This window comes from Gossypium arboreum, chromosome 4 (genome assembly GCF_025698485.1).
Source record: "Gossypium arboreum isolate Shixiya-1 chromosome 4, ASM2569848v2, whole genome shotgun sequence".
NCBI lineage: Eukaryota > Viridiplantae > Streptophyta > Magnoliopsida > Malvales > Malvaceae > Gossypium > Gossypium arboreum.
Genome location: NC_069073.1, coordinates 100,778,469 through 100,789,212, shown reverse-complemented (window position 1 = coordinate 100,789,212; position 10,744 = coordinate 100,778,469). Strand labels below are relative to the sequence as shown.

Sequence of the window (10,744 nt, the reverse complement as noted above, 5' to 3'; positions counted from 1 at the left end):
TACATTAAATTGAAATAAAACTGATCTGACTTATGAATAAGAGCCTATAAAGATCTTAGCTCGAGAAGTAAAGAGTTGAGAAATAAATCTGTACCATTAATTAAAGTCTTATGGCTTCGACACAGGTAGAAAAAGCTATGTGGGAAATGGAAGAAACCATGAAATCCCAATATTTGAACCTTTTCTCTGGTAAGATTTTTTAGGACAAAAATTTCTTTAAAGAGGAAAGTTGTAATATCCCATTTTTTAGTGGGGTTAAAAACGGTGGTTTCGGGACCATAATTTTGACTAGTGAGTTCGTATTTTATCATTTAATTAGTGTTTATAGAGTTATATTAAAGTCGTGTTAAATTTTGGTTAAGAAATTTTAATGTTTGGTTAGTTACTTAATTAAAAATGATTAAATCATAAGAGATGTAAAACTTTAATGTTTGGTTTGTTAGAGGTGAAAATAAAAAATCAGCATCCATCAGGTTTGCTTCAGCCTATTTAGATTTCGGAGTGGAAATGGGAGCGTATTATGATGGACTTCGTTTCGATTTTGCCTTTGACTCTCGATCTGAGTGATTGTGGATAGATTTACGAAATCTACACATTTTTTGCCAATCTGTACAACTTTTAGTCTGCATCAGTTATCTGAGCTCTATATCTGAGAGATTTTTTGTCTTTATGGAGTCCTGTTTCGATCATAACAAACCGAGATCCGTGGTTTACTTTGAGATTCTAAAGGTGTTGCATAAGGCCTTGGGTTTGAAGCTTCATTTCATTTCAGCTTATCATCCGTAGTCCGATGGTCAATCAGAAAGGGTGATCCAGATTCTTGATGACATGCTTCATAGTTGTGTTATTGACTTCGAAGGTAACTAGGATCGTCACTTGTCATTAGCCGATTTTGCGTATAATAATAGCCATCAGAAGAGTATTCAGATGGCACCGTTCAAGGCTTTGTATGTCAGAGGTGTAGGACTCCTCTATGTTGGTTGGATATGGAGGAGAAGAGGAACTTGGGTCTAGAGTTGGTTCAAGAGGTTGAGGATAAGGCGAGACTTGTTTGCGAGTGGTTGAAGGCTACTTCTAATTGACAAAAGTCTTACGCTGACCTAAGACATCGAGACATCGAGACATCGAGTATCAGGTTGGTGATAAGGTATTTCCAAAGATTTTACCGTGGAAGAAAGTTCTAAGGTTCGAACAGAAGGGTAACCTCAGTCCGAGGTTCATTGGCCCTTATGAAGTTGCCAAATGGATTGGACTAGTTGCCTATCGTTTGTTGTTGTCGCCAGAGCTAAAATGTATTCATGACGTCTTCCATATCTTCATGTTACGGAAGTACAAATCTGATCCTTCTCATGTTGTTCCTGTTGAGGAGACTAAGGTTCGATCTGATCTTTCGTATGAAGAGGAACCGGTTGCAATCCTAGATTGAGAGGTCAAGGTGCTATATACAATAATATGGTTCCGTTGCTAAAAGTTTTGTGGTGCAACCACAAGACTAAGGAAGCCACCTGGAAGTCGAAATATGTGATGAAACGTCAATGTCCTTAACTGTTTGATTCAGGTAAATTTTGAGGACAAAATTTCTTTTTAGAGGTGGGAAGTTGTAATATCCCTAAACTAGGTCTAGTAGTTTCGGGTATATTTTTCGGGTTCCGAGTGTGAAACTAAGAATTTATAAGGTTTCTAGTAATTTTAATTTAATTTAAGAGGTTAATTTCATCTAAAATTTATTAAACAATAATATAGAAAATTAAAAACAATATATAAAATATTTTCAAAAATTAATTTTAAAGATTTTAAATAATTATTAGTGAAAATAATTAATTTGGGTTGAAAAGAATTTTAAAATAATTTTTATTGGGTGTAATTTGAGTAAAATTTAAATATTAATTAAATAGGATTTAATTGTAAAACAAGGGAAATTTTAAAGTATTTATATGACAAATAAACCTTAAAATTCAGAATTTTCGAGGGAAAGGATTAATTGGTAAAGTAAAGGAAATGTGGCAGTGGCTATTAGGCATATTTCCCAATTTTTAAATTTCTAGTGGGTGGTTCCAATTTTAAAACTAATGTATCTAGCCTAGTTTTCACACATTTTACATTAGATCAGAGAGCTTTAAAATTGATTTTTTTTTGCATGATTTTAAAGATCTGTCATCAAAGAATAGATCCAGCAAATTTCCTTCTCAAAATACTCTCTCAATTCACCCAAAATTATTTGCAAAAGTCGCCAAAAATATTCTGAAATTTCTCAAGTTTCTTGAATCAAGATTTTCAATCAACGAATTTAGAGCGAATCAAAGGTAATATTTAATCCTAAACTTGTTTTTATGATGATTAGAAACATTTTTACATGATTTGAGAGTCAATTAAAGGATTTTTTATCAATGTTATCTTTTTCCAAGAACACATGTTTCTTTAATAGTGGATCCTGAATTTTGAGAGGAAATCCACAAATCAATAGATGTTCCAACTCAAAATGGATCTATTAAAAGGTTTTTGATCTTATTTATCAAGATTAAAAATGATTTGTGAGGTAATTTAAAGAATTCTGAATTTCATCATCTTCATGAACCGATTTTTTGAAATTTTGTGAAATTGATTTAAAGATGATATTGATGCTTAGTATAAGTGTATTTGGTCTAGTATTAATGATTGAAAGTGTTTAGGAGGGCTGGAGAGATTGGTTTTGTGAGAAATCGAGTTTCCGAATTGATGTTACAAATCTGATAAGGTATCTTTGTGAGAGGATTTCGATTAGTATAGTTAATTAAAATTCGTGTCTATTATAGTGTTGGAAAGGTGGAAATGTCTACTTTATCTCTGTTAAAGTTATGAATCTTGAAGAGGACCAAGCTAACCGAAATTGAAGCTTGGATTTGCTTGGTTGATCACTTGTTTGTGGTAGAATAAATTGTGTGGTGAGTTTTCTAAGGGCAATTTAGTAAATTGACCCTCATTTATGTTTAATTAGTAGCTTAATTGATGATTTCAATTGATTAATTATGGTTAAATGGCTGATTTTTTTCAAGATTGATATTATATGTACAAGAGTTAAATTTTTATTAAATAATGGTAAGTAAGCATTTAGGTAAGTTTGTGCAATTTAATTAGGCTAATTATATTGATGATTAGGACATGGTTACTGGAGTTTTTGATCATGATATATTGGTGTTACAATTGGTAACTGAACATTGGAAAATGGTAAATGAAATGCTTGATTTAATTGGATGTTAAATAACTATGTTACATGTTACACATAAGCATTTTGTCACATTAAATTGAGCACAATAATGACTGATTTATATGTTATGTTTGACTAAATATATTGCCAACATGCATGGTGGATCCATTGGATATAGTTAGCATGCCATAGGATTTGTGAGTACTCACATTTATTTGTGATATTGTGAGCATATGGCTCTAGGTGGACTGATTTTTTTGGAGTAGATAAGGGAGTGTTGAGCATGAGTCTCCAGTCATTGGGTTATTTGAGGCTATATAAGAGAGCGTGTGCTTCGGCCCGCTCAACTCGATAGATCGTATTTGATATTTGTGGGAGTTCGGAGATCTGTTTATCCGATGTATGATCACCTGATTAAGCCATGAGAAGTGTATGCCAATATATTTATGTGTGATTATTGTTATATCATTCGATGTTTGTAAACCAAGAATAATTGATTCTTGATATTGATAAAGCATATGGAAATTAAATTGACATGTTTCATTATTATGGCTGATAATTGGTGATTGATTAGATGTGATTTAAGCATGATTTGGATGTTGATTTACTAGTCGTTTTTATTAACATTCACTGAGCTTTTTAAAGCTCACACCTTCACAATTTGTGGATATAATCGTCAGGCCTGAGGAGCTGAGGAGCCAAGCAAGAGAGTTTCAAGAGATTTAAGCTTGGTAGAGACTTTATTACACATTTTAAATACTGGAATCGGGCATTGTGGAACTCTCGGGAATTAGTTTAATTTTGGTTGTAATTGGACTTTGGACTTTGGACATTGGACATTTTATTTTATATGGTTTTATAATAATTTTGAGGCATGTTTAAGTTTAATTATTGAATGATTTACAGTGTATGTTGCTTGATAACACGGTGATTGATAACACGGTGTGTGAGGCATGAATTTATACTAATGATTGTTTAAATAAAGTTTCCATGGAGTGGTTTACTAATGACAAAGGTACGCCACTTGTTTGATTTATTTAGTGTTTGTTATGCATGAAATTGATTTCTTAATTTTATATAATTAAGGCTTAATTGATGTCAATAAACTCAATTGAAGGTGTACGTATAGGTATGTTAATTAATCGTAGTTAAATCAGGTTTAATTGGCCATTAAAATGTGCAAAATCCAGTTTTAAAATAAGTTTTTTGCAAAAATAGGTGCAGTGTTTTTTACACGGGCGTGTGATAGGTTGCACATGGGTGTGTGGAGACTGGAGCTATCACACACGAGCATGTGCGATCGGTCTAAAAGTTTTTCACGATGCGAAAACGGTCGTTTGATGACACACGATCTGCGGGACACGGTCATGTGGGTTTTGGGGTTTGAAATTTTATCTATTTAAATTGGTATTCTAATTTTTTTAAAGTTACAATTTAGTCCTTAATAATAAAACTTGAATTAGACATAGTAAACAAACTCAAATTAAGCTAAAATTTTTAGGCTTGCATAATTTAACTAAAAGAAGGTCAGTAAACACTTAGATCTAAAATTGGGTTAGTTTTACCATAGGTGGTAAAATAAAAAAAATGCCCTTAGGTTAAATTACATAGGAAAAGTTTTAAATTGGTTAATAATTTGCTTCTGCATTAATAAATAACTAATAATTAGATAAGATTGAGGTGTTATAAGGTCGAGGTGTGTCTTGGGTAGTTGTTTGTTGGAGAGTCACTTAGGTGGCTAATGTAATGCTTAGAATTCGAGCTGGTTCGTCCCGGTCAGGTTTGGGGTGTCACTGGATAGTAGGTAAGTTCATAGGATAAATGAATGAATTTGCATTTATATCTCATTTGATGTTGTTTTGAATTAGTTAAATTAAATAGTTGTGTTTCTTTTGTAGTTATCATCTTGCAAACTAACCGAACGGATCGATTTGGAGCTCACACTATTTAGCCTTCTCAGTAGCTTTTGTTTATCATTTTGGAATGTGGCATGTATATAGGTGTTATGTTGTTGATATGTAAAATGTTAAGTTATTTTGGTATATTTAGTTAATGTGGTTGGTTTTGGATGTGTACTTGTGTTGGTTGTGGTTAAGTTGATCCTTAATGTCATTTATTTGGTGATGGTGCTTTGAAATGGTAGCTTGTAGAGTATGTTCATATTTGGCCATTTAGATTGATGGTTTAGGCATGAATAGATGCCAATTGATGAAGCTTCTTTATTAGTTGTGTTACTTTGTTGAATGGTTTTATTTGTGGTATCAATGAAGGCACATTGGTTAGGTACTTAAGTTGGATGTTTTTAACATGTTTCGGGCTCCTTTAGGTGTGTTTTAAGTAGGCTTAATGATTGGTATGAGTTACTTGTAGTCTAAGTAAGTTAGTTTTGGTAAACTTGAAATTGAAGGTTCATTTAGGGGCACACGGCCTGGGACACAAGTTGTCACACGACTATGTGTTGCATACGGTCTCCCCACACGGTCGTTTCTTCCAAGTCAATATGCTACACAGTCTGGCTACACCGCCGTGTGACCCATATTTTGTAATTTTTATCAAAATTTTGTAATTGATTCATTTTAACCCAAATTTACTCCCTATTTGTTTTAAACGTTTCTGAAACCCGATTTAGGTCAAGTTAAGCTAAAATAACATGAATTTGAATGTATTTGATATTATATATTTATAATTGTTCTTTTATTGAAAATGCTATTTAAATGTATTTGTGTTTAATGGTTGTTCACTCTATACTATGGATCAAGTGATCAGTTCCAGTGTAGGGTGTTACATAAACTTATCAGTTCATTATACCAAAAAACTAAACAAGTTTACAAGAACATTAATAGAAAACCCAGAATCTGAAACTTTCATTCCTCGCACTTTAAACTGGCCCTAAAGCATGAAACCCTAAGACCCGTAAATAATCATGAAAATAACTTGAGTTTCATCGATATTAACCAGGTGTTAAACAACGATAGAGTTGGTTGAGTACAATGAACGCAAAATCTTCAAGCAAGTCTTAAGTATAGGTTTTTCGAGAGAAAAATACAAAGAAAGTTTAAGAAGAAAATATGGTTGCCAAAGAAAGCAAAAAACTTGCTCAAGAAGCCAAAGCTTGCTTTATACAAAATACACGGAAGGAGAACTTAGTGGGTAAGTCTAATTTCCCTCCAAACCCCTCATTCCTTGTGACTAAGCACTTTCTCTCTCTTCATATATATGGATCTGACCGATTGCAGAAACTTAGTCCTATACTAACCAAATTTTCGTTCGTCTAACCAGATTGTTCAACCAGGATAATAAAATAAAGTAAATAGTTCATACAAATTGAGGACTTCGCAAAATTGCCTAGAATAGACTTCACTAGAAAGCGAACCCATAGACTTATATACTTAGTCAATCTTAATACCTTACCCACTCAAAACTTACTCTATATGTCATACTTCTATAAACAACACTCGAACACTAGAGCTTCGTCAGAAGGGATGTCACAAGAAAACAAAAACCACCCAAGTTTTACATTAGTATAAATAGACCCCTCCCCACACACTTATATACATATATTGGAAACTTCTCTTCAATATAAAGAAAGCTTTAAAAAGAAGAAGTCCTTAATGCAAGTCCCCTAGAATACCCTATTATATAATATAGTAAAAAAGGTAAAAAAAAATCATTTATGCAAGTCCTTGATGACCTTCCTCAGGAGGTGTCACATGCCGTTAAAAGATACATCTGTCTTTGCTGGTGACTTCCGACCTTCCTAAGCATTCTTCTCCAGCAACAGTGACTTTGATGTTTGTTGCTAGGTTTTCTTGACTGGTAGCAAAATCACTTAAGTTTTACACTAGTATAAATGGACCCCTCCCCACACACATATATACATATATACACATATATAAAGTATTGTGAAAAATGTAATTTGGGAAAGAGAATAATTTTAGGATTTATTGCAAAGAAGCCCTTGAACTATTAGTTAATGAATCAACATGAGCCATGTGGCACCACATAATTGGTCAACATATCATTTCATCATTTTTAATGGCGTTAGGGTCAAGTACCACTATGATTAAGGAGATTGAAGTACATGTACCAGATTGGACAAATTAAAAGTGTCGGTACCATATTGGAAGATTTGGTAAAGTATAAGGGTAATTTCTCATCTCATTTTTAATTTATGCCAAACTTAACATGCATTATCTATATGAATGGATCATGAAATATGATGGTTGAATTGTTAAAATATTACTAATGTAAAAAGTTACAAAAAAGCAAAATCACTTAAGTTTTACACTAGTATAAATGGACCCCTCCCTGTACACATATATACATATATTGGAAACTTCTCTTCAATATAAAGAAAGCTTTAAAAGGTGGAAGTCCTTGATGAAGTCCCCTAAAATACCCTATAATATAAGATAGTAAAAAAGGTACGAAAAGTTTCATTGATGCAAGTCCTTGATGACCTTCCTCTGAAGGCATCACATGAAGGTATCACATGCCGTTGAAAGATACATCTGTCTTTGCTGGTGACTTTGATGTTTGTTGCTAGGTTTTCTTGACTGGTAACTGAGCTTTGGACTTTTGTAAATTTTTTAGCTTTTGGATTGGTGGACCTTCTATGCACCTTCCTCTTTCTTTAATGAAAGCATGATATTGAAAAACAAATATAACAAATCTTACAATTTAAGTATAACAAATCTTAAAATTTTCAAACCAACGATGATCTAAATTAAGACCATTTTTGGCTTCCAGTTAAAATATTGTATTTTACGAATTTAGAAATTCTAATTTATGAACTTTAATATGATATTCGTCCATATCTTTCTAAATACAAATCACACATCATTAAAAAATTTCATTTCTTTACGTTAATTGAAAGATGATTTTATAATTACCAAAATAGTATTTCACTAATTTATCATTAAAAACCTGAATTGACCAGGAAATTAGTTGAAAATCGAAGGCTTAGGACCATCATAACATTAAGAAAACAAGGAAATATCAAACTAGCATTCTTTGAAGGAATTCAACTACAATTGACACGGAAAAAGCAAACACACAATCCGTGGGCAGATGCCAGTCTCAACCAAATGAACACATATCAAAATTGGTCTAAAAAACTGTTAAGTACCAGACTACATAGAAAACCAAAATCAAAAGGCTTTGATACTATCAAATGCAATCTCATTTCTTCTTGGCAGCAGATTTGGTGACCTTAGCACCGGTTGGATCCTTCTTCTCAACGCTCTTGATGACACCAACAGCCACAGTCTGACGCATGTCCCTGACAGCAAACCGTCCAAGGGGTGGGTACTCAGAGAAAGTCTCCACAACCATAGGCTTGGTGGGAACCATCTTTATCATCCCTGCATCACCATTCTTCAAGAACTTGGGCTCCTTCTCAAGCTCCTTTCCAGATCGCCTGTCGATCTTGGTCAGCAATTCAGAAAACTTCACAGCAATGTGGGAGGTATGGCAGTCAAGGACTGGGGCATATCCGTTTCCAATCTGCCCAGGGTGGTTCATGATGATGACCTGAGAGGTGAAGCTGGCAGCCTCCTTTGCAGGATCATCCTTGGAGTTTGAAGCAACGAAACCACGCTTGAGATCCTTAACAGCAACGTTTTAGACATTGAAATCAACATTGTCACCAGGAGAGCCTCAGAGAGGGCTTCATGGTGCATCTCAACAGACTTAACTTCAGTGGTCAGACCAGAGGGCCAAAGGTCACAACCATTCCAGGCTTAAGGACACCAGTCTCAACACGACCAACAGGGACAGTTCCAATGCCACCAATCTTGTAGACATCCTGAAGTGGGAGCCAAGTGGCTTGTCTGAAGGCCTCTTGGGCTCATTGATCTGGTCAAGAGCCTCAAGGAGAGTGGGACCCTTGTACCAGTCAAGGTTGGTAGACCTCTCAATCATGTTATCACCCTCAAATCCAGAGATTGGGACAAATGGGATCTTGTCAGGGTTGTAACCAACTTTCTTAAGATATGAGGAGACTTCCTTCACAATTTCATCATACCTTGCCTTGGAGTATTTTGGAGTTGTTGCATCCATCTGTACAAGATGATAATTGAAATTCAATTATTAATAAAAAGAACATCAATACAATCTAACAATAAACTCCAACACGTTCTAAACCTTACCTTGTTGCAGCAGCAAATCATCTGCTTGACACCAAGGGTAAACGCAAGCAAAGCATGCTCACGTGTCTGACCATCCTTTGAGATACCAGCTTCGAAACCACCAGTGGTCGAGTCGATAATGAGAACAGCACAGTCAGCCTGTGAGGTACCAGTAATCATGTTCTTGATGAAGTCACGGTGTCCAGGGGCATCAATGACAGTGCAGTAGTATTTGGTAGTTTCAAACTTCCAGAGGGCAATATCGATGGTAATACCACGTTCACGTTCGGCCTTAAGCTTGTCAAGCACCCATGCATACTTAAATGACCTTTTGTTCATCTCAGCAGCCTCCTTCTCAAACCTCTCAATCACACGCTTGTCAATACCACCAAGCTTGTAGATCAAATGACCAGTGGTTGTAGACTTCCCAGAGTCGACATGGCCGATGACCACAATGTTGATGTGAACCTTCTCCTTACCCATTACAGAACTCGAGAGAGCTAAAAATCAAGAAGAAACATATTCATAAAATAAGCTCAATACATAATTCCAAGTCAAAATCACACAAGAAGACCAATATCTTGTGAACAATAAACAATGAATCCGAGACCCACTTTTATTGTTTATGAAGAATAGTTCAAGTCAATTTCGAAAAAGAAAATCAAGCCACATTTAAATTCAACAGATCCAACATTGACAAAACGTGGCCGCTGGGATTCGAGCCCAGTTCCTCCATAGATATGGAGTTCATTCCAATGAACTACAGCCACTAGATCTTAACTTATCCTTTCCCATGAAGTTCCCATGAAGCCAGTCAAACATGGCCATCGAAGACAAACGAACCTAAGAAAATAATCCCCGACAATTTTAAATATTTTCGTTAAAAAATTTCCCTTAGGCAGCATTTGCTTCAATAAACCAGTTATCACAGGAATTATTTGCTCAGAAAAATAAATTTCAGAGTTCAAAACGTACATGCATGAATGAAATCTAAAAACACAACCAAAAAAACAAAGAATCAGATCGGAAACTACACGCAAAAAAATTAATCGTATGAGAACTATTTCAGCAAATCAGATATAATATTTCAGCTACCAACAAATCAGACCACGTTTTTCTTCGAATCAAAGCAATAACATTTGAGAGATAATTATAAGTTGTAAATGGGTTACTACCTGTGAGCTAAAAGGGGAGTCTTTTGAGATTGGCTTGACCAGAAGCAGGATGTGAGAGCGGTGAGTGAGAGCAAGAGAAGGCGAGAGCAACAGGCTGCTTTAACTTAAGTAGCCAGCGACACTCTCAGCTTTGGCTCAACTAGGGTTTCTTTCTCATCCGTCGGATTGCAGTTAATCCAACGGCTCACGACAGACATCTCAGACTAGACGTTAATTTGACATTCTCTTCATGTTGGAAAACCAATAATACCCCTAAC

At 34.9% G+C, this 10,744-nt stretch overlaps 1 protein-coding gene and 1 pseudogene across 2 annotated transcripts; one reads left to right on the top strand and one right to left on the bottom strand.

The window, feature by feature from the left end:
* The first annotated feature begins 986 nt into the window (after positions 1 to 986).
* LOC108488159 (uncharacterized) lies at positions 987 to 1,426 on the top strand. The gene is made up of 2 exons (XM_017792458.1): positions 987 to 1,049; positions 1,106 to 1,426. The coding sequence occupies exons 1-2, from the start codon at positions 987 to 989 to the stop codon at positions 1,424 to 1,426; spliced, it is 384 nt and encodes a 127-aa protein (XP_017647947.1).
* Positions 1,427 to 8,193: 6,767 nt separating this feature from the next.
* LOC108488158 (elongation factor 1-alpha-like) lies at positions 8,194 to 10,616 on the bottom strand (annotated as a pseudogene). Its single transcript, XR_008281884.1, has 3 exons — positions 10,488 to 10,616; positions 9,334 to 9,812; positions 8,194 to 9,244 (listed from the first exon to the last, which is right to left on the bottom strand). The product of XR_008281884.1 is annotated as an elongation factor 1-alpha-like (transcript).
* Positions 10,617 to 10,744: the final 128 nt, after the last annotated feature.

Coding starts and splice junctions, on each gene's coding strand:
- LOC108488159 (XM_017792458.1), top strand. CDS start 987: ATGGAGGAGAAGAGGAACTTGGGTCTAGAGTTGGTTCAAGAGGTTGAG. Junction 1,050..1,105: donor TTGAGGATAAGGCGAGACTT/GTTTGCGAGTGG, acceptor CGCTGACCTAAG/ACATCGAGACATCGAGACAT.